Below are 25,013 nucleotides of genomic sequence, written 5' to 3' on the forward strand. Positions count from 1 at the left end.
GATTAATCAATATCTAAAATCTTCATTATGCAGCAGGTTTCCCGCCATCCCCCTTCCTCCACCCTCCAATCAAAGAAGCAGTATAAAGGTTGGCATTTGGTGGCAAAATTCCAGTTCACTTTCCAAAGAGGTAAAGAGCCAGGACTTCTGGGGAGGAAAAGATCTCAGACACTGCATCTAATCCCTCGACTTCATTGACTAAGAATTGAAGTTGAAGAGAAGCTTAGCAACTTGTCCAAGATCAAACACTTGGTGAGCAGAGGAATTCAGTAAAAAATGTACTTTCTACTGTATTATATGGCCCACTAATTCAAGTGAAAACAAAGATTGGAGAGATGCGCTACAAAATCTTTTCCCAAAAGGTATCTTGCATAGGAGGATAAACACATCAAAGAATTAAATTTACCATTTAAATGACATAAGCACTGCAGTAATCCAGCTGTGCTTCATTTCTCAGTAAATCAAAAATTTGAAATAGTTCTATATAAGAAAAACAAAACACAAAGATCCTTTCACTCATCTTGGATAAAATTATATTCCCAGAAACTGTTATAAAAGGAGAAATTAATATCTTCAAACCGAGAGTCTCAGATTCATAGATACAGAGGAAAAAACAAGGTCTGTAGGTAAATACGTGTTCAGGCCAGTAACCCACAATCTCTAAGAGGGAGGAATATGACTTTATAACCAATACAACGAAATAGACAGTCAAGTAGATCAGCGAGAAAAGTCTGGGCCCTGTGATTACCAATGATAGGTGAAAAATAACCTTTCAGTCACTCACTCTTCTCCCTGCTGGAAAGACCCCTAGGTGAGAGGACAGGTGTTTTGACAAACCGCGATCAGATGTAATGCTCTGTGATCAACTAACTAAGAGATCATAAATAAGCCAAGGTAGGAAAGTGCCTACATATTTCCCAAAGATCATCCTCAGTAGACTGCTCCGTAGCCTCAGCTGCCATCCAAAAAAGTTATTCTGTTAGGCAAAATCCTCACCATCAAACCTGCTGCTGCTGCTGCTAAGTCGCTTCAGTCGTGTCCGACTCTGTGCAACCCCATAGACGGCAGCCCACAAGGCTCCACCGTCCCTGGGATTCTCCAGGCAAGAACACTGGAGTGGGTTGCCATTTCCTTCTCCAATGTAGGAAAGTGAAAAGTGAAAGTGAAGTCGCTCAGTCGTGTCCGATTCTTAGCGATCCCATGGACTGCAGCCCACCAGGCTTCTCCATCCATGGGATTTTCCAGGCAAGAGTACTAGAGTGGAGTGCCATTGCCTTCTCCGATTTATCTAACATTCCCAAGGCAATTACTCTTAATGTTTTTATGCATTACATAATCTTTTTCTGCACAGTTTAAAATATAATTTTGCACCTCAAATTTTCTAACTGAAATTATGAAACCAAGAGTCTTTATATTTTATTGAACACTAAAAAATATTCCATTAAGTGGACTGCCATCTTTCTGCACACACAACCTCTTGTGGATTTAAGAGTATTTTCTTAGAATCCTAAAAGTGGAATTACTGTCAAAGTATGTTAATGTCTTTATGGTTCTTGATACTTATTGCCAAAATGCTTTCAAAAATGGGTGTAACAATTTAAACTGCCTTCAATAGCGATTTCCATTGTACCTGTATTTGGATTATGAATATCTTGTGAGAATAGTTTCATAATCATCATTATAACCCCCATCATGTAAATTTATGAACTTAACATGTATCAATGTTATACTTAAAAAATCTTAAAACCAAAATCGTGATAACCAGGGGATAAATATTTGCTATTCCTGAGAATCACTCAAGTTTCCTTTTTTCTGTAGTACCCAGTCTTAATTTTTTTCTACACAGAATTCAGTCTTTAATAAGATAATCTTATACCCCTTTTTAAGGAATGGTAACCAAAGTCTACATCATACGGAATTTACAAACTTCAAGGATATTTTCATTCATTGTAATGACTATCTAAAAAAAAAAAAGAACAAGAAAATTCATCCCTACAGAATCTGAAGGCCTATAGCTTTGTCAAAAGACATAAAGCAAAATATACAAACACTTTAAAAAAAGAGCAAACATTTCATTAATACATGTCCATTCTATGCCTTTTTCAAAAGATCAATTTTGTTCCCTAAATTACTGAACTATGAATTTCACATGTAACTCAACAATCCAGAAAAATGCAAGTAAGAAAATACAAAAACTGTGCCCACTGCACTAGACTGAGATGTGTACTTCAAATGACATGAACAAACAGAGTCCCCCAAATCCTTACCTCACTCTCCGGAGGATTCTACTATTATGCACTTAACGATCTTAGCAAATGTTTTGTTGTTGTTCTTACTAATCTTACTGTTTTTACAACTGCTATCTATTAAATTCCCTAGTACAAACTGGCTGTACGATTATTTTAGGTCTTCATTAAAAAATCTGTATTAAATATGCGGTAAGCTACTTTGGTTAACAGAAGTTGGGGGGATATTAGTGTCACAGTTTATTATGATAAGCAATTTTTGTGTCTTCTGTCAGTATAACCACAGTATCTCAGTACCACCAGCTGATAATAATCTTTATAAATCCTACTTTGCAGCTATACCATCTGTTAGTTATTATTTTATATGTGTCTCCATATGCATATGTGAATTAGTTGTCACTCAAGACAAACACACGAACGGAACTGTGGTTTTGTGGGGACTTTTTTATTGGCTTGTTTTGCATTTTGTTATCTTTAGGTTGGTGAACTAAATAAATAAACATATTCCTCAGTCTTGGAGACCAAAACGAAATGCAAATTGCAGTTATAGAAATACAGACTTTCAGTTATAAGTCATGAGGATGTAAGGTATAGCATGGAGAGTACAGGCAATAATATTGTACTAACTTTGTATAGTGGCAGATGGTAACTGGACTTATTGAGCTGATCATTTTGCAATGTGTACAAATGTTGAAGCACTATGTCGTACACAAGAAACTAATATACTATTGTATGTCAAATGTACTTCAACAAAATAAAGAGGATAAGAAAGGCAAAGTAAAAAATTATTTTTGTAGTACAAATAAATTTAAGTTCAACAAATGCAATCTAAAAGTATCTGCTAAAACTGTTTAAAATTAATAGTCACCAAAATTGATGCAATTATATTTAAAAAACTGATATTTCTATATTCACAGCTCTCAGAATATACCTACAGACCAAAAAACAATCAGTAGTAAATCAGTAATATCGTTCTAGTTTTCACAATATGAAACACTTTCCACAACTGAAGATTAGAAAAGAATGACTACTTACTTACTTATATTGTTAATTCCTTGCAGAGGTGAATCATGACAAAAATTCAAAACCAGTTCCCCCATTAATCTGTGGGTTTATCCCCCTGAGCTGTAAATACCCTGGCTCCTACAGCAGCAAAAAACAGGAAGTTGTTGTAATGTCATTACAACTCACCACCAAAATTTACCCAGAGAGGCAGCTACAAAAAAGAGAAGGAGCAGAAGGAGGCAGATAAACTTCGAACTGGATAATTAGTTCCAAATTATCACTTTTTCCTCAAGTACTACAGTCTAATGACTTGATTTTAATCAGCTCAAATACGGGTTTACAGGAGCTTATATGCTACACACGAAAAACATGTGAATTCTGTGAAGAGTTACTAACGGGGATTAACACACAGGCAAAAGCGCAACCTGGGGGAACCACATTTGATAACTAGGTAGTTCACTGTCTCCTTAAGTTACCCTCTTTTAGGGAACGGTACTTTAGGATTATATTCGGGGAAAGCCAAAGCACAAACAGTAGTAAATAAAGTCATCATTAAGAGAAACCTAAATATTTACAGAGGCGGGGTAAAGAAGAGACAAACATACTTGAGAAAGTATGATTTCCTGGAATGAATGCTGCATTATTTTCAGTTTCATGAAGTAAAAATCCCACATATTATTTAATACAAATAAACATGCTGCTTTTCATAGAATCTTCTGTGCATTAAAATAAGTCCTACTCCAACTTTGTAAAATGTAGCTTATTTGAGGCCCAAACCAGATCTCCTTTTTTCAAATATATTTCATCTAGAATTTCCATGATGTCTGTGGGAAAGCTGTACTTGGAGAGGCAACACAGTTTTTGAAGTATACTTGGGCTATAAAGTGTAAGGGAAAATAACACAGACTACTTAACAAAATATTGTAACTGCCATTAAAACTACAGTATAGCACAGGCCAAGTCCCATTCGTTTTTTTTTTTTTTAATCTGTCATTGAAATCCATGTGTGGAAAGTAGTTTCAATCCATGATTTGCTTCTGTATGTCTAAAATGTTAATGAGGAATTTCATTTCACAGGAATTTGTATTAATATATAAAATTGCATAAATTGTAAAAAAAAGTTTTTTTCATAGTTCAAAGCTCACCTAATACTGAAGCCTTTCTTGATTCTCACTAATGATGTTTCTTCCTCCACTGAAATCTCAGTTATCTTTGTAGTTATGGAGTTTAAGAAATGTGTTTATTCCACCTTTTATTATAATGACTTGTGAAGTTGTCTGATGTTCATGAATAGATTGAGAATGTAAGTAAGAATCATGAAGTCTTACATAGCTTTATATCCTCTTTGCCCCAGGTCCAACCAAATTCCTTGAAAATAGTAGTCAATCTACATGTTTATTTGAATTCACTGAAAAATTCATCTGGGGGCACTAAAATCTACCTTCTCCAAAGGGTTCTTAGAAAAACAACGTATATTTTGGTAACTAAGAGTGTTATTTTTAAGCTCTAGGGAACCTATACAAACTGATCAAATATGTTTTCATTATAAACAATATTTCAACATTTGTTGTATAGCCATTAAAAAGGAAAATAATGAGAATCTTTCTTGCTAGCTATAATAGTTACATTTTAATCAGATGTATATCTTTCAAAAACCCAACTGAAATCATAATACTTCATCCTGCTAATGTATTGAATGTCAAAAATAATCTAAATTAATAGATTTATGATAACTCCTAGGGCTTTCCAGGTGGCACCAGTGGTAAAGAATCTACCTGTGAATTCAGAGATGCAAGAGATGTGGGTTTGATCCCTGGGTTGGGAAAATCCTCTGGAGTAGGAAAGGGCAGCCCACTCCAGTATTCTTGCCTGGAGAACCCCATGGACAGAGGCACCTGTGGGCTACAGTCCAAGGGGTAGCAAAGAGTTGGATACAACTGAGCAACTGAGTCCACACAGTGGGTGGTCAGTGGGCTTGAAGTCAAGGAGTGATGTGATCTGATCCAATTTCTGTCTGCTGTGAAGAGAACAGACTTAAGGGGGAAGAATGGAGGCAGAGAGTCCAGGTGAAATTGGTGGCTTAGGATTCTAGCAGTGCCCACACTGAGAAGTGGCTAGAGTCTGGATGTATGCGGAAGGGGAGGAAACAGGACTTAACTGGTGGAAATGCATGTAGAGTGAGGGAAATAAAGAGGCCAGGGGTACCCCAGGGGTATGATTCTAAACCACTCTTCAGAGGGTGATGCTATTTAACACTGATGGGGAAAACTTCAGCAGAGAGAAGCCTCGGGGTGGCAGGGCCAGGGATCAATAGTTCTTCTTTGCTCAAGTAAAGGCCGAACTGTTTAGAAACTTGTAAGTGAAGTAGTTCCAATGAGCTAGTTTCAAATCTCAGAGGATCTATTCTCAAAAGCTTCTTTCCTTCAAAATTAATCTTGGAATTCTTCCTATCAATAAATTGACTTTTAAAAATAATTGAGTTCGGCAGACATTTCCGCTGAATCACATACATACCTAAGCAGTAAAACTGAAGTAATCATGGATGATTTCTAAACCATTTTGGTGGTTCTTTCCTAAAGCTCAAATACATCAACCTTTATTTCCTATCAAAGATGCTACTACCTAAGGTGGAAGGGAGATCTGAAAGGGAGGGGATATATGTATACACATGACTGATTCACTTCACTGTACAACAGAAACTAACTCGATTAACCCCCAATTAAAAAAAAGATGTTACTTATGTTCAGTATTCACTAAATATCTGAGTAAAGAGATCAAGATGCTGCAACACATATACTGCAGATTTTTCTTTGTCCTTGTATCTTTTTTTTCCACCACTATATACTCAGCCGCTTGCACACTGCACTGAACACAGTCATTGCTTAATGAATACCACTTGCATGCATTAATAGAAAAAAACAAATGCCAGTTTTATTGGAAATATGGCTCTTTTCTTTTTCTACATCAATTTTACTTCCCAAGTAACTGCTTTTAAGTTTCTCTCTTGATGATAAAATATTTACTCACTGTGGAAAATCTAAACCCCAAAACCTTTAAGATGAATATTGCGCTCTACTTATAACTCATGATTGTATTCATTCATTTGACAAATACTTCTGACCTCCTTTTCTGTGCCTGGCTTTGTGGATACAGTGATGAATCAAAGAGGCCAGGTGCCCGGACCTCACTCCAGTTATATGGACACACCCTTTCTACAAAAAGAGAGGTGTGTCACCACGCAGAACATTTCAAAATCCATGGATATCTCTTCCACTCCAATAGTTACCATTCTCCCAGTCTTAAAAATGATTCTTTCAGTGATTCAATAAGGTCAGCATGTTTCCACACAGACCATGAAAGGAAGTGAACTACACTCTCAAGTACTCAGAAGCAAATAACTTTCTTACGTGGAAAAAGAATAAAAACTCTAGTCGTTTTTACTGAACAATGTCAAGGCGTGCACTGTGGTGGTGGAAATGCTAATGTAAGGCAGTTCTGAAGAAGTTACTCTCAAACCTTTCTCTATAGGTTCATATATTACCCATTTACTCAAACATATTAGAAAATAATCACTCAACAAAAATAATTCAAATGTTTTAACTTCGGTGTTCTATGCCTCTGTTTCCAACAGGAAGTTTCCACTTCCGGCACTAGGAAAAGCTTAGTACTTGGGAAGTCACTGCCGCCCAACCTGCCTTGATTTCTGGCAGCTCACCTGTTCTCCTGGTACGTCGGCACCTGTCTGCATGGCCAGAATGAAGTGACTATTTATCCTCAGAGGACTCTATTATCACAGTGACTTGTTTGGATTTACCCCAAAAGGGCTCACTGAGCTTCGCTTACCTCCAAAGGCTGGTTGTCTTCTACGTCTGAGGTTTTGCCTCTTGCTGCCACTCTCTGTTCATGCGCTGTATCTCCTATTAGACAAACAAAAAAACCCAAAACTTTATCATGCCATTGAGGCCAAACTGTCTACTACTTATTTGAAATATCTTCTGTTACTAAACAATGAACACTGGAGAGGGTGTGGAGAAAAAGGAACCCTCTTGCACTGCGGTGGAATGTAAATTGGGGCAGCTACTGTGGAGAAGAGTATGGAGGTTCCTTAAACAGTACTAGGAATAAAACCACCACATGACCCAGCAACGCCACTACTGGGCATATACCCTGAGAAAACCGTGACTCAAAAAGACACGTGTACCCCAACATTCACTGCAGCACTATTTACAACAGCCAGGACGTGGACGCAACCCAGCTGTCCATCAACAGATGAATGGATAAAGAAGCTGTGGTATATGCACACAATGGAGTATTACTCACCCACAAAAAGGCCTGTTACAGGAAGTCAAAAAGAGAAAAACAAATACTGTATATTAACACATACATATGGAATCTAGAAAAACGGTACAGATGAACCTGTTTGCGGGGCAGGAATAGAGACACAGACATAGAGAATGGGCTTGTGGGCACAGCGGGAGAAGCAGAGCAGGGGATGAACTGAGAGATGAGCACTGCGATATATATGACACCACGTGTAACACAGGCAGCCCAACCTGCTGCTCTGTGCTGACCTAGAGGGCTGGGACGGGGTGGAGGGAGGCCTGGGAGGAAGCGGGTGTACGTACACTTACGGCTGGTTCATCGTGTTGTACAGCAGACATCAACACGATACTCCTCCAATTAAAAAGAAATTTAAAATAAAGAAATTATAGGTAAACGGGTATTTTTACCTATAAGTTTTTACTGAAAATTTTCACTGAAAACTCAGGATTTTCACTGAAGGACTAATTTTAATAGAAGAACACGGGACATCTTTATTATAATTAAATACAGAATGAAAAATTTTCAAATAACACAGAAAATGAGATTTAAATAAAATTTTGATGTACCAAAACAAAATGAAGTATCTTCTGCTGTTGTATGTTCACACTGCAGAGTAAACAGTTAATATTTAAGAATAGTAATTTTATAGAGGTCACAAAAATCATAAATACAGAGACATACAATTTGAACCAGAAATGTATCCTGCTTTATACAGGTTTACTTTGGAAAAATCAAGTGAATTTATATTTTGTAAATAAAGTTATATTTCAAATAAACTAGGAAACCTTATAACTTAAATGCTGCTACTGCTGCTAAGTCACTTCAGTCGTGTCCAACTCTGTGCGACCCCATAGACGGCAGCCCACCAGGCTCCCCCATCCCTGGGATTCTCCAGGCAAGAACACTGGAGTGGGTTGCCATTTCCTTCTCCAATGCATGAAAGGGAAAAGTGAAAGCGAAGTCGCTCAGTCGTGTCCGACTCTAGCAACCCCATGGACTGCAGCCTACCAGGCTCCTCCGTCCATGGGATTTTCCAGGCAAGAGTACTGGAGTGGGGTGCCATTGCCTTCTCCTGTAACTTAAATAGATAAAGCAAATTACTTTCAAACATTAGACATCTTTCTAACATGAATAACTGTCCTCTAAATGTGTCTTTTAAGAAGTTTTACTCTTTATAAGTGTTTATTTGTGTCTCTGTAGATCTGCCTCAGAGTATGTATGTTTGTATGTAATAATTAACCATATGTCAAACCATTTTTACAACAGGAAAGAACAATGAACAAATTCATAAATGAGCGTTCAGTTAATAGCCTAATTCCTAAAGGTGGTGCCTGGGTGGGTTATATTACTAAACCAAGCTGGTGACTAGGCTGCCTCTAAGGACACAGGACAGACAGAAATACAGTTAGGTCAGTACTTGCATAATTTAATGTATTAATAGTCTATGTTAATTTATTGACTAACACTAATCATCTGTGATTAACACATGGTAGGTAAAGAAACCATTAATCTACTTGTTAAAAGCACAATGAGAAGTTAATCTAGCAATCTGTTCTTCCCATAAAGTTAGGCCAGCCCAGGAATGTCCACAAGAGGGAAGATTACAAAATCCACACACGATGACTTGGCTGACACTAAAGGTTAGGAATTTGTTAATGCGGGGAAGGTCACAGTCTTCACTGGAGGCAACGAAGTATCTAAGTCTGGGCTGGGTTTAATTTTTCCACAGTGGAACACAAAAGTTTACCAATGGCTATAATCAAGAAAGAGCCCTGTAAAATTTTCAAGAATTAAATAAAATTCTGTTAAATTCTAAAACTATTAAGCAAGAATTAAGTTGGTAGTTTATTGACATAAGATAAAGTAAACCACTAAATGTTTAAAACCCAAGCACGTCATGCATATTCCAGCCTACAAGCTGTTTTCTCAGCTAAGTATGGCATTCACACTGTTGGTCAGAACCCAGCATATGGTAGGTGTTTCATGAATACTAGCTGAATAAATTAGTGAACTTCTGTCTATAGTTTCTAGCCTATAAAACTGTGATAATACTGTGCATGTGTGCTTAGTCACACAGTCAGGTCCAACTCTGCAACCCCATGAATTATATAGCCCGCCAGGCTCCTCTGTTTGTGAATACCAGACTGGGTTTCCGTTTCCTCCTCCAGGAAATTCCCCTGACTCAGGGATCAAACCCACATCTCCTTCATTGACAGGCAGATTTTTTACCACTAAGCCACCTGGGAAGCCCATGACAATACTAACTAGTATGTAATAAAAGCTTTATTTGAGCATATAATTAGTCTTTTTCCTCTAAAACATATTTGTGAAACTTAAAAAGCAAATTTATTAAATACCATTCTGATATATTGTTACCAGTGGTTGGTAATTGGGGCATAACTTGTTAGATTTTAAAAAGTTAATGATTTTTTAAAAATCATGTTTAAACAAAAGCATTAGGAACTTAAACTACATCTATAGGATAATAAAGTTAATAGTCATTAAGTGAAAAATTATGTCAACTTACTTTTATTACTAATTTTGACTGATTTTTTAAAAGTTACTATCTAAACTGACCATTTATTTGCACATCGGGAAGAGTCTTATTCTCAGAAATCCACCTTCTCTCTGAAAGTTAGGGATGAGCAAATCAACCCCCAGTTCATGGACGGCAAAACCAATCCACAAGTTGTTTGGTTTGCTTGGGTAAAGGGAATGAGACCACTGAGACCCCAGCAGCATACGCAGCCAAGGTCATGCAAGTCCCTGTACACTGAGTCAGGTGTTTAATAACTCACATGCCTGAGGTTTAGAAGAAAGTATGTGTCATCCAATATGAAACGGCATTTACTCTAAGGTTTTTTTTTAATCTTTTAAAATGATTATAGGGCCATCCCCTAGCCATACAAACACTGTACTTGGGTGAAATCATTCAAGTCTATGCTTCCTTTGCCAATTTCTGATTTCAAGACAAGTATCTGTACCAAACTTTTTATGTATGTATGTGTGTAGTTTTGGCTGCTCTGGGTCTTCACCGCAGTGTGGGGCTCTTCTCTAGCTGTGGCGGGCAGGGGCTACTCTCCAGTCGTGCTGCGTGGGCTTCTCTTTGCAGTGGCTTCTCTTGTTGCAGAGTGTAGGCTCACTGGTTGTGGTGCGTGGGCTTAGTCTGGGGTACGTGGAATCTCAGCTCCCGGAGTCCGGGACTGAACCCACGTTCCCTGCACTGTGGGGTGGATTCTTAACCACTGGGCCAGCAGGCAAGTCCCAACCTCCCTGCTGCCTGAATAACCAGAAAGGCTGTCAGCCAGTGCTCTTGACACCACACAACACATCTGCCTGGAAGCAACTGTACCATCACCATTTCCTGAAATGCCATATTTGGCGATGACTCAAGACAATAACTGATTATCGGGAAAAATGCAACCTGCAAGGTTATTCTCTACAAACAAAGGCACAAAATGAAAACTATACAAACAGCAAACAGACAAGAACAGGTCACAGTGAAACAACCATTTTCCTCTCACTGAAGAATTATTTTATCACAGTAAAAATTCAATTAGTTTCTCTAACTTGTAATAACCCATATGAATGTAAAACACTTCAAGAATAAAAATAAAAATGCATGTGATGAATGTGAAATGATGCTTCAGTTTTCAGACATGAGTTAGTTCTAATTTATGTGCTGTATAGATTCAATAGGACTTCCCAGGTGGCTCAGTGGTAAAGAATCTATATGCCAATGTAGGAGATGCAGGTTTGATCCCTGGATCAGGAAGTTCCCTTGGAAAAGGAAACAGCAACCCACTCCAGTATTCTTGCCTGGAAAATACCATGGACAGAGAAAGGAGCCTAGTGGGTTCCTAGGATGGCAGAGTCAGACATGACTGACTGAGTGAGCATGCACCCATAGATTCAAAACTTTCATTTGCAACTCAGCTATTTAAAAGGAAAAAGACAACAAAAACAGACTCAAACTATTACATGGAGAATGGATAAATGCCAAGGTCCTACTGTATAGCACAGGGAACTGTATCCAATCTCCTGGGATAAACCATAATGGAAATGAATATTGAAACAGAATGTGTATATGTATATAACTGAGTCACTTTTCTGTACAGCAGAGACAGGCACAATACCGTAAAGCAACTATACTTCAATTAAAAAAAAGAAAAAAACTCATAGTATTAACATTTCATAAAGTCTTATTTATAATACCACAATTGATTCTTATCCCAATTTCCCTCCTCCCCGACTTTACTGTGTGGGCTTCACTGATGGCTCAGACGTTTAAGCATTCACCTACAATGCAAGAGACCCAGGTTTGATCCCTGAGTCAGGAAGATGCCCTTGGAGAAGAGAATGGCTACCCACTCCAGTATTCTTGTCTGGATAATTCCATGGACAGAGGAGCCCGGGCAATTTAAAGGAGAAAGGCTTCATGCACATTAACGAAGCTCTTTCAGAACTTAAAAGGACTGAAGTGAAATTTCATGTGTATTTTAGTCTAGTGAGGCTAGACAGGAAATATTTTAGGCTTCTCTGTCAAAACTTCTCCAGTCTACCATTGTAGCTGGGAACAGCCACAAATATATAAACTGCTGAGTGGAGCTGTGTTTCAATGAAATTTTACTTACAAAAGTGGGTTGAGTCAGGCTGCAGTTTCCAGATCTCTATTTTAGAGCCTACCTCTTCTAGGAAAAAAAGCTGAATTATGCTATATAAGGAGATGAGAAAGGGCTGGTGATGAGCATGTCTTCATGATCTCATTCTACTGGGTGACCTGGGTGGAGGGAGAGGAGAGATGTGATGAAGAATGAGCACCAGGCACAAGGGAAAAGGAAAGAGGAGACGCTGCCAGTGATGCCAGGGAAACCTGAATGCCTCTCTGGGTCCCCCAGAGGAGATCTCTTTTGGGGAGGGGGTGGTGGGTGAGTCGGGAGTACTCTCACTCTTTAGGCCTCCTTCAATGTGGAGGAAACCCTAGTTACTAACCTCCCCCCAGTCTCTCCCTCCATTCTTGTCACTGGGCTGGTGATGTGGGAGGGCAAAGCTAACGGGGTTCTTCTTGTTCTACTCCCCTCCCGGCTCTCCTGCTGCTGCTCACTCCCCTCTGCTCTGACCCTGCCCAGGGGCCCTCCCACTGGAGCAGGGCTGCCCCAGCCCAGCACACTCTTAACAGGGTGGAGGTCAACCTAATGGGGTTCAGAACAGGAAACCCATTTGCTTCTTGACAGAAGCCACGTTCTTCAACACCAGCTCGATAGGCAATAAAAATGAGAATCTGTTCTTCATCTGTCTTTATTTTTTTAACTAAACTGTCCAGATCTTATCTGGGTAAGGAGGGTGTTATTTCTGGAACACCCTAGAATCCAACAGGACAGGGGATGGCCTGGTGTGTAGCCTGCCTACAGATGAACAACTGTGAACACAGAAACGTGTTTTCTTTCTTTCCTTTTATTAGAGAGGAATTATCTAGAGCTTCATATCTGAGAATGCAGTCTTCAAAACACTAGTTTCAAGGGGTTCCCATGGAAAAAACAGCTCTCTGATCAAAAGTATGAGGAAAAACCTACCGAATGCATTCCCTTCTGGTTGATTTTCAACGTACTCTGACATAGTAAAGGCTCTGAAAAATTCAGTAAAGAAACTAAAAAGAAATTTTCACCATGTTTTTGACTAGAAAACCGCTTTATTCACTCTATTAAAATCTTGCAGAGTGTCACACTACAGAAAATGCTACTATAACATTTCTGAAGTGAAAATGAATATGAAATATTTTTTACTGACTTTTAAAATCCTCCACATTGTCAAATTTGTTATTTAGTTCCTGAGCATTCATTTTATACAATGTTAACTCACACTTCTTTTCCTTTAGATGATTCTTTTTACAACTCCCTGTTAATTCATTCAGTTGCATTTGGGGCAGACTAGCAGATTGTGACTGCATTCTACTGCATGATTCTGATTCCAGAATAGCTGATCGTCCACCGAGGAGAAAAGGATAGCCAGACACCTTGAAGACACAGGAGAAAGTCCCAGTGCTCAGAAACATCCCCCTCACAATTCTACCAATTAGAGATTCATTAGGGTTAATGAGCTCCTCCTTTAAAATGCAAATACCCTGTGGGAGTATTTGCTTATTAGTCATTCACAGAGTGAAGTAGTGGAAAGAACAGTGGAATGGCCTCTCCATTAACTCCTTTTCATTCCTCAGTCACACACTCATTACCCAAGGAGGCCTGGCACGGTGGCAACCGAATGGCTTTGAAACTGACAGAACTCAACCCAATGCCTTTGCCAAATCCACGACCTTGGGCACATTACTGAATTTCTCAGAGCCTCAATTTCTTCATCTGAAAAATGGGAATCATGACACATAATAAGGCTATTATGGTGGCATTAGTGGAGAAGGCGATGGCACCCCACTCCAGTACTTTTGCCTGGAAAATCCCATGGACAGAGGAGCCTGGTGGCCTGCAGTCCATGGGGTCGCCAAGAGTCAGACACAACTGAGCGACTTCCCTTTCACTTTTCACTTGCATGCATCGGAGAAGGAAATGGCAACCCACTCCAGTGTTCTTGCCTGGAGAATCCCAGGGACGGGGGAGCCTGGTGGGCTGCCATATATGGGGTCGCACAGGGTCGGACACAACTGAAGTGACTTAGCAGCAGCAGTGGTAAAGAATCTGTCCACCAATTCAGGAGATGCAAGGTTTCGATCCCTGAGTGGGGAAGGTCTCCTGGAGGAGGGCATGGTAACCCACTCCAGTATTATTGCTTGGAGAATTTCATAGACAAGAGAGCCTGGCAGGCTACAGTCCATGGGGCTGCAAAGAGTCAGACACAACTGAGTGACTGCATGTGCACACACAGATTAAATGAGAAAACATGCTAAACACTAATGGCAGAGAGGAAGAAGGGAGAGCAGCTGGGGCAAAGACAAACGTGGTGAATAGCTGTTGCCATGATCTTCAGCACAGCAGAGGTCAAAGAACCGCTCTCCTGTAAACGCATTTAGTGCCCCATGCAGTGTGGTGAGGTCCCTTTGTAATATCCATTTAAGGACGGCAGACCTGGTGGTGGAATCCAAGTCTGCTGACAGTGCCAAGTCCTCACGTAACACCACGCAGCTTCTCATTACTCCTCAAGACAAGTTATCCAACTCCGTTTCATACACATTATATTTAAGTCTCCTCCAGTTCTGTTCTGTTTTCTTTTCCACTTTTGAGAATATTGTCCACACACTCCCTGTTTCCACTATAATGAAGAAAGGAAGGACAGAGAGAAAGCAGAAGGACTAATTGCCAAAGCTGTGCTTTGCCCAGGAGCCTGCTGCTGTCAGGCCAGGACTCTTGACGACAACAGTGACCCCATGAGAAGCCAAGAATAAGAACACCTAAGCCATGGGGAGAGGACCGCAGTCAGCAAACACACGGAGGGAAAGGTTCAAGCCAGCGAGGAATTAAAGAAAAGCAAATGAAAATGGTACCAAGAACACATTAAATGAGCATACCAAGATTATGACACCCAAATTAGCTAAGGATGCTTACAACTAACACACTGGCATCGTTCTGATAAATGAAGTTAACACTGTTCATTCAACTGTATGTGAGAGGAGGATAGTTCAAAGATAATCCTACTCACACATGAAGAGCCCCTGAAAAGAATTATAAATGACTGTTAAAATATGGATAAAAATTAAAATTAAGGGTTCAGAAGAACATGCAATGCATTTTATAAGATATTAGTGTGACTCTCGGTGGTAAAGAATCCACCTGCTAATGCAGGAGACTGGGGTACGATCCCTGGGTTAGGAAGATCCCCCAGAGAAGGAAATGGCAACCCGCTCCAATACGACTGTCTGGCAAATTCCATGGACAGAGGAACCAGGCAGGCTACAGTCCATGGGGTCACAAAGGGTCAGACACAACTAAGCAATGGAGCATGCACTCACACACACAGTGTGAATCTTAATTTTAACACATATTTCATACAACTTTTAGGCAACATAACAGATTTTAATTTATGACTGCTATTAAAATCATACAGCTAAAATTTTGCTTACTGCACTGCAAGCTGAGGGTCACGCCGGACACTTAAGGACATCTATTCAAGGAAGTAAGAATACCCAAAAATCCAACAGAAGTCAGACTCGATCAGTCCTCCTGGCCTGCTCTTAATTAATTCGACCTGCGATTCCAGATTTCTTTAGTTCTGAGTCTTGTTACTATGTAGCTATAGGTAAAAATTTCTCTGGAAGATTTCAAGCAACCCAAAACATCAATTAAGTATTTAACACCATGTTAAACACATAAGCCCAGGCATTTTTTTAGACTGGAAGACTAGACACTCAAAAGGCCAAAGTAATTTTGTACTTGTACATTTGTAGAATATTGTATCACGCTATACAAATATGCCTTCAAAGGTGGGTTTTTTTTTTTTTTTATAGCTTTCCTAAATCAGAGTAAATTTATACCCTGCAAGAATATGTTGGGCGGCTCATCATTCCTGACCCTGGATCCCAAAATGCTGCTGAAAGAACCTGCTACACAAAGGTTAGCCCTGAGCAGGCCGCTGACAACAGGTCTACAGGGCCTGCTGCAAACAAACAGGACTGATATAAGGAGGATTGTCAGTGTGTAGGGCTTGAAACAGAAATCTATTAACAGAAAACAAAAGAAAACAAAACAGGCTCACTCTACCAGTTTATCTGGTATCCTGAAACAAAGACTCAAATGTGCTGCCTGCTGTTGGGGAAAAAGGATGGCACTGACCCATCACCAATAATGCAACCGAGGCAGAGATCACTGGCACCAAGTCACTCACGCTCAACGTCTGGTCTCCTTTCCAACCAACAGAATAAACTTGTAGAGTTACTGGCTGGGATCAGAAGTTCTGCTCAGTCAGTTTTCCACATAGAAATAAGGGGTACCATGAGATCAAATGTGTGTTTCCACCTGTAGCATCCATCGGTCCAATCAGAGGGATTAGGTAAGTAAGCCGTCAGTGTCTTGAAACCGAGTTCTGATAGGGACCAAAGAGCTGTAGTGTAAGAAGTAAAGCTGCTCAGTCGTGTGCAACTCTTTGCAATCCAATGGACTGTAGCCTACCAGAGTCATCCATTCATGGGATTTTCCAGGCAAGATTACTGGAGTGGGTTGCCATATCGTTCTCCAGGAGATCTTCCCAACCCAGGGATCTAATCCAGGTCTCCCTGTAAGTAGTATAAGAGAATAGTGCAAAGAAAATTTCCAGCAGAAACAATAAAAGCAGTACATGAAACATACTACAATCAGCTTCATGTTGTTTCATTCATTCAATAAATATTTGCTGAATATCTATTATGTTAGATAGCATCACTGACTCAGTGGACATGAATCTGAGCAAACTCCAGCAGAGTGGAGGACAGAGGAGTCTGGCGGGCTACAGTCCATGGCAAAGAGTTGGACATGACTTAGTGACTGAACACAACAACAATCTATTATGTGCCACATATCACTCTGGGTACCATGTGAACTACAGCGATACCATCCCTGCCCTCAGAGCATTTACATCCTCAGTTCAGTCGCTCAGTCGTGTCTGACTCTTTGCAACCCCATGACTGCAGCACGCTAGGCCTCCCAGTCCATCACCAACTACCGGAGTTTACTCAAACTCATGTCCATTGAGTCGGTGATGCCATCCAATCATCTCATGCTCTGTTGTCCCCTTCTCCTCCCGCCTTCGATCTGTTTGCATCCAAGAGGAGATTTTTCAGCCAACAAAATGTAATCACAAAAACTGGTTGTAGAAATTAGCCCCAAACTGAAAATTATGGGAATATCAAATCAATTAAGGAATAGAAATTTCATTCAAGGCACACTGTGGGAAAAGTGGCCAGTCATAACCAGAGCAAGCTTCATATTAGGGCTTTCTTTCTCCCTCAGCTCCTTTCACTAAAAATAAAGTATATATTTTGTCAGCATCATTACTTTTAAAAGAAGAGAGTATTTCTGAAAATATACCAAAATTATTTCAAGAAAAGTTGATATTAAAAATGAATCACTTGCAAACCACAGATCACAACTTAGAAGCAAAGCCACGTGTGACGAATATGATGAGGTGGTGTGACGTTATCCCAGATGAAGAACGGGAGTTTGATTACAAAATGCAAAAGAAGCTGGGCCTGCTTTATTGAAGACGTCACACTTCTCATGTGATTATACAATATGAGCATGTGACACTGCTGTCCTGAGGATCACCGCATGTCACGTTTAAAATGTTCATATGGGGACTCCCCTGGTGGCTTAGTGGTAAAGTATCAGCCTGCCACTGCAGGAGATATGGGTTTGATCCCTGGTCAGGGAAGATCCCATGTAACACGGAGCAACTAAGCCCGTGTGCCCCAACTACTTAGCCTGTGCTCCAGAGTCTGAGAGCTGCAACTACAGGAAGCCTATGTGCCTAGAGCCCAAGCTCTGCAATAGGAAAAGCCACTGCAACGAGAAACCCACAGCTAGAGAGTAGCCCCCGCTCACCACAACTAGAGAAAAGCTTGCACAGCAATGAAGATTCAGCACAGCCAAGAAATTAAAAATAATTTTAATGTTCATATAAAGAGGGAGGGGACATATGTATAGCCATGGCTGATTCATCCTAATGTATGCCAGAAACCAACAACGTATTGTAAAGCAATTATCCTTCAATTAAAAATAAATACATTAAAAAAAAATGCTCATATAAGACAAGTGGTTTGGCCCCTTTGCTGCTACTGCTAAGTTGCTTCAGTAGTGTCCGACTCTGTGTGACCCCATAGACGGCAGCCCACCAGGCTCCTCTGTCCATGGGACTCTCCAGGCAAGAACATTGGAGTGGGTTGCCATTTCCTCCTCCAATGCAAGAAAGTGAAAAGTGAAAGTGAAGTCGCTCAGTCGTGTCTGACTCTTAGCAACCCCATGGACTACAGCCTACCAGGCTCCTCCATCCACGGGATTTTCCAGGCAAGAGTACTGGAGTGGGGTGCCATTGGCCCCTTTAGGAACTCAGGTAAAATTCAACACCACAAGGTCTGAGGGAGAAAGTCCTAACCGGTACACCCGTCTACTAACTAGAAGCAGGTAAAGAGCCACAGTGAATCACCAATTAGCCTTCTGAGGAAGGAGGAGCCCACCTGGGAGGTGATCAAAGTTTAGGATTGTAAACTCGGGCCTGGGCATCCTCTTCTACTTATGGAACTTCTAATTGGACTATAACATACAGACAGGATGGAAAAGAGAGTGTATCATGGGCGAGCCTGGGACAAACGTGCCCTAAGGGAAAGCAGGGGCTAAGAGCAGCAGAGAGCAGGACCTTCAAATGCTCAACATCTCCCACATGCCCCGGTGGGGCATTGCATCTCACATCACAGTGTGTGACAATCACCGGGGTACAAATTCCCGAGTCTCATGCGAGATGCAGACTTGCTCAGTTCAATGAACAGCCAAAGAGTCTAAATTTTTAGCTAGCATTCTAGGACACTCTACTAGAGCTGACTCACAAACAATACTCTGAGACACTGACAGAGTATCATCTGCCTGATTTTGGGAGTGACTGTCCACGCCTTCATTTCTCCTTCCCACCCATATTGTTTAAATGTTTAGAGAGTACGTACATAGCTCTGTGCATAGCTCTAAGTCACAGCCCAAAACATTCCCAAAAGAACTAAAAGCAGGGAAGGTCTTGAAGAAATATTTGCATGTCCATGTTCACAGCAGCATGATTCACAAGAGTCAAAAAGCTGAAGAAGCCCAACTATCCGTCAACAGATGAATGGATAAACAAAGTATGGTATATACATACAAGGGAGTATTATTCAGCCATTCAAGGAAGAAAATTCTGACATATGCTATGACACGGATAAATCCGGAAGACGTAGTGCCAAGTAAAATGTCAGTCATGAAAAGATACATGCTGTATGATCACTCCTATATGTGATGCCTAGAATGGTCAAATTCATAGAGATAGAAAGCAGAATGGTGGTTGCCAGGGGCTGGAGGAAGGAGGAAACGGAAAGCTGTTGTTTGATTGGTAGGTAGAGACCTTGAGTTTTGCAATATAAGAGTTCTAGAGACTGATTTACAAATTTGTGAATGTACTTAAGGGAACTGTACATGTAAAACTGGTTAGGATGGTAAAACTTACAGGTACTTTACTACAATTAAATATAAAAATTTAAGATGTGTTATTGTCTATTTAGAATAACATGGTAGAAGTTAAAGGTAAGTCTATCGCTGATCAATACTGTACTTTACAACTTATTTTAGCTTTGTCCTAATAAGTGCTTTCCTGGTGGCTCAGATGGCAAAGAATCCACCTGCAATTCAGGAGACCCGGATTCGATCCCTGGGTTGGGAAGATCCCGAGGGCATGGCAACCCACTCCACTATTCTTGCCTGGAGAATCCCCATGGACAGAGGAGCCTGGCAGGCTACAGTCCACGGGGTCCCAAGGAGTCAGACACGACTGAGCGACTAAGCATAGCACAATAAGTGTTTACATACAAATGCTATAATTGGTATTTATTCTATGTTCATGCTGTTATTTAAATATATATATAAAGGAAAAAAGGAAAAAAATCAACTGAAGCAAAATGTGTGTTTTCTTTCTGTTACAGGATTGTTTATGACTCAATTAAAGGGCCAAGCTATAAGAAATAGTTTGCCCAACCAGAGAAGAAAAAGAAATAAAAGGAATCCAGATGAGAAAAGAAGAAGTAAAACTCTTACTGTTTGCAGCCAACATGATACTATACATAGAAAACCTAAAAAACACTATCAGAAAGTTGCTAGAGCTAATCAGTGAATTTAGCAAAATTGCAGGATACAAAATCAATACACAGAAATCACTTGCATTCCTATACACCAACAATGAAATATCAGAAAGAGAAATTAAGGAATCAATCCCATTTACCATTGCAACAAAAGAGTAAAATACCTAGGAATAAACCTACCTAAGGAGACAAAAGAGCTGTACAGAGAAAACTATAAGACACCAATGAAAGAAATCGAAGACAACAGAGACAGATGGAGAGGTATCCCATGTTCCTGGGTGGGAAGAATCAATATTGTGAAAATGACGATACTACCAAATGTAATCTACAGATTCAGTGTGACCCCTACCAAACTACCAATGGCATTTTTCACAGAATTAGAACAAAAAAAACTCACAATTCATATGGAAACACAAAAGATCCCAAATAGCCAAAACAATCGTGAGGAAGAAGGATGAAAATGGAGGAATCAATCTTTCTGACTTCGGACTACACTGCAAAGCTACAGTCATCAAGACAGTACTGGCACAAAAACAGAAATATAGACCAATGGAACAAGACAGAAAGCCCAGAGATATACCCATGCACCTATCAGTACCTTATATTTGACAAAGGAGGCAAGAATATACAATGGTATAGTGTAGTCTCTTTAGTAAGTGCTGCTGAGAAAACTGGACAGCTATGTGTAAAAGAAAGAAATTAGAACACTTCCCAACTCCCCACACAAAGATAAACTCAAATGGATTAAAGAGCTAAATGTAAGACCTGAAACTATAAAACTCTGAGAGGAAAACATAGGCAGAACACTCTATGACATAAATCACAGAAGATCCTCTATAACCCACCTCCTACAGTAATGGAAATAAAAACAAAAATAAACAAGTGGGACCTAATTAAACTTAAAAACCTTTAGCACAGCAAAGGAAACTATAAGCAAGGTGACAAGACAACCCTCAGAATGGAAGAAAATAACAGCAAATGAAACAACTGGCAAAGAATTAATTTCAAACATATATAAGCAACTCATACAAATCAACACCAGAAACACAATCCAATCAAAAGGTGGGCAAAAGACCTAAACAGACATTTCTCCAAAGAAGACATACAAGTGTAATAAACACATGAAAAGATGCTCAACATCACTCATTATTAGAGAAATGCAAATCAAAAGTACAATGAGGTATCACCTCACACCAGTCAGAATGGCCACCATCAAAAAATCTACAAACAATAAATGCTGGAGAGGGTGTGGAGAAAAGGGAACCCTCTTGCACTGTTGGTGGGAATGTAAATTGATACAGCCATTATGGAAGACGGTATGGAGATTCCCTAAAAAACTAGGAATAAAAACACCATATGCCTCAGCAATCCCACTCCTAGGCACATATGTTGCTGCTGCTGCTGCTGCTGCTAAGTCGCTTCAGTTGTGTCCGACTCTGTGTGACCCCAGAGACGGCAGCCCACCAGGCTCCCCCATCCCTGGGATTCTCCAGGCAAGAACACTGGAGTGGGTTGCCATTTCCTTCTCCAATGCATATGTTGAGGAAACCAAAATTGAAAAAGACATATGTACCCCAATGTTCATTGCAGAACTATTTACAATAGCAAGGACATGGAAGCAACTGAGATGTCCACAGACAGATGAATGGATAAAGATGAATGGATAAAGAAGTTGTCACACGCACACAATGGAATAATACTCAGCCATAAACAGGAATGCGTTTGAGTCAGTACTAATGAGGTGGATGAACCTAGAGCTATTATACAGAGTGAAGTGAGTTAGTCATGTACTAAGGTATACATATGGAATGTAGGAAGACAGTACTGATGAACCTATTTGCAGGGCAGCAAGGGAGACAGCATAGAAGGAAATGGCAACCCACTCCAGTGTTCTTGCCTGGAGAATCCCAGGGGCGGGGGAGCCTGGTGGGCTGCTGTCTATGGGGTCGCACAGAGTCGGACACAACTGAAGCGACTTAGCAGCAAGGGAGACAGAGAACAGACTTATGGACGTGGGGGGAGGAAGGAGAGGGTGGGATATATGGAGAATAACATGGAAACATACATTATGTAAAATGGACAGCCAATGGGCATCTGCTGTATAACTCAAGGAACTCAAACAGGGCTCAGTAACACGTAGAGGGGCGGAATGGGGAGGGAGGTCCCAGAGGGAGGGGACATAAGAATATGACTGATTCATGTTGATGTTCGGCAGAAACCAACACAATACTGTGAAGTAATTATCCTTCCATTAAAAATAAATAAATTTAATTAAAAACTAAAGTAGATAACCAACAGGGACCTGCTGTACAGCACAGCTGCTCAGTACTGTTGCTCAGTGTTATATGGCAGCCTGAATGGGTGAGGAGTTTGGAGGAGGACGGACATGTGTATATGTACGATCCAGTCCCTTTACTTTCCACCTGAAACTGTCACAAAATTGTTAACTAGCCATACTATAATACAAAATAAAAAGTTTAATAAAAAAAAGACATAGTTTGCCCAACTGCAGAGTTACAATGCATTGCATTAATTAATAATAACATCATAACACATTTTGGCCACTCGGTACTAGTACAGTAATGTTGTTATGATGTTTTTGTAGATGTACATCCACATACTTGTTTGTATAAATGTCACCAGGTAACAAGGTAACAACAGTGTTAGTAATACTGAGTATCAACATGCTATACTTTAAAAACATCTCAACTGCCGGTCATAACCAAGGAATCTACAATATAAAGTACTAGATAAATAAAGCACACTTTTATAGATCATGTAGAATTTCAGAGCTAATATTCCTATCTTTTAATTATCTAATACAAAACACCTAAACGTCCTCTTAGGAAGAGAGAGTTTTCAAGCCCCTAGGCCTTAATGTCACTAGGATGGGGAGAGGAGGTGGCTGACAATGAAATCAAGGTTTGCTGGAAGAGATCACTATCAATAAATTAATTGTAATGTCCCCAACTAGTGGCTTGAATTTCTTTCCCACAGAAATCTCTCCAAATATGAGAGATTAAGGGAAGAAAAAGAAGAAGAGACTAAGAGGGTAGGAGTCAGTGGACAAATCAGACTTGGGGAGCCCACTACTGGTAGGTCCTCAACTAACAACGAGGGGACACTGACCTCCGGAGCTCCAAGACAGACAGAGCACACAAATCAGAAAGCCGAAAGGGCAGAAACGCATTAAGGAAGAAGTCCCCTGGTTAGAAGGAGTGAGTCACATGGTTGAAGTATGAGAATTTACTTGATGACAAGGTGAAAAGTGATGATAGACGGAGGAGCACTCTTGGCCTGCAGTGCTCCTCAACCTAGACCCCACCAGCTGACATGTACTCCCTCCTCACATCTCAGCCCTCCAGACCCAGGAGAGCCCACGCCCCCATCACACGCTCCCGTTCATGCCCATCCTCCAAAGTGCGCTCCACGTTCACAATCACTCAGTGATTTGCACTCACTCGTTTAATAGCTTTTGTTCCCACTAGTCTGTCAGCTCCACCAGGACAAGGGTGTGTTTCTTCACCACAGTATTTCCAGAACCTACTACAGTAGACGGCACCCAGAATACACCGGGTAGACCCTGATGAAATAACTGTTTGATATATTACAGCCTTGTCATGAGGAGGGTCACACACAGTCTCAGAAACATGAGTTCCTGATGAAATGATGGGATAAACAAAGAAAGCTAAAGAGGAGGCGCTCTGACTGGTAAAAGGAAATACGTTGATTAAGGGCACTTAGAAGTGAGTGGAGGGCAGAATCTGGACAAAAAGGCTTTGGGAGAGATCAATAATCACAGCTCTGTCATCAAGTTTGGACAGGATTTCAGCAATAAGGAAGGTCAGGGTAGACCAGCTGTAAGATACTTAGAAACACTTCCCAGAAGGTTGTTTAGGGTAGATGAAAAACGCCAAAGAGGCAACAGTGACTCTGAAATCAGAGAAGAGATCTCACTGGGTTCTCTGTCGTTACAGTGAGTTTGAGGTAACTGCATGAAACAGAAGTCATGGCTAAGATTCCAAAGGAATTCTGACAAAGTATTTTTATTTATTTTATTGAATTTAATGCTGCATTTCTAAGTTTACTACTAACATGTATTTGGCAAATTTTAAATGCCTTCTTTAAAAAACATAGAAACATTAGAAATATGTACTAACATTTGTGATTTTTTTCAAAAATTTCTCTCTTATCACTTAAAGTTATGAAAACTGTATAATGCTTATGTACTTAAAATTACTAATTTATTACCACTGAATTCCACAGTATTGCTCCGCCTCATGAATTCGATATTTTTGAAATTAGAATTTGTTGCTTAAATCCCTATTATATACTTCATGACACAGCAATTTCAAATAAATTCAGTAGTCTCCTAGGGACTGGCTCAGTGAAATTGGAATTCATCTAGACATGTGCCTAATTCAGTTCAGTTCAGTTCAGTTGCTCAGTTGTGTCTGACTCTCTGTGACCCCATGAATAGCAGCACGCCAGGCCTACCTGTCCATCACCATCTCCCGGAGTTCACTCAGACTCATGTCCATCGAGTCAGTGATGCCATCCAGCCATCTCATCCTCTGTCGTGCCCTTCTCCTCCTGCCCCCAATCCCTCCCAGCATCAGAGTCTTTTCCCATGAGTCAACTCTTCGCATGAG

The 25,013-nt window shown here is 40.3% G+C and overlaps 1 protein-coding gene across 3 annotated transcripts in view; it reads right to left on the reverse strand.

Annotated features, from left to right (window-relative positions):
- The window catches only part of LOC104988414 (UBAP1-MVB12-associated (UMA)-domain containing protein 1-like), a 257,738-nt gene that overhangs the window by 66,272 nt on the left and 166,453 nt on the right, over positions 1-25,013 (reverse strand). For 2 of the 3 annotated variants that reach the window (XM_010839721.1, XM_010839722.1), the window contains exon 3: positions 7,095-7,168. In XM_010839721.1, the coding sequence (XP_010838023.1) occupies positions 7,095-7,168 (74 nt within the window). Of the gene's footprint in view, positions 1-7,094; positions 7,169-16,684; positions 16,724-25,013 lie in introns of those variants that run through there. The other variant, XM_010839723.1, reaches the window with a different exon arrangement.

This window comes from Bison bison, unplaced genomic scaffold, assembly GCF_000754665.1.
Source record: "Bison bison bison isolate TAMUID 2011002044 unplaced genomic scaffold, Bison_UMD1.0 scf7180017864134, whole genome shotgun sequence".
Lineage (NCBI taxonomy): Eukaryota > Metazoa > Chordata > Mammalia > Artiodactyla > Bovidae > Bison > Bison bison.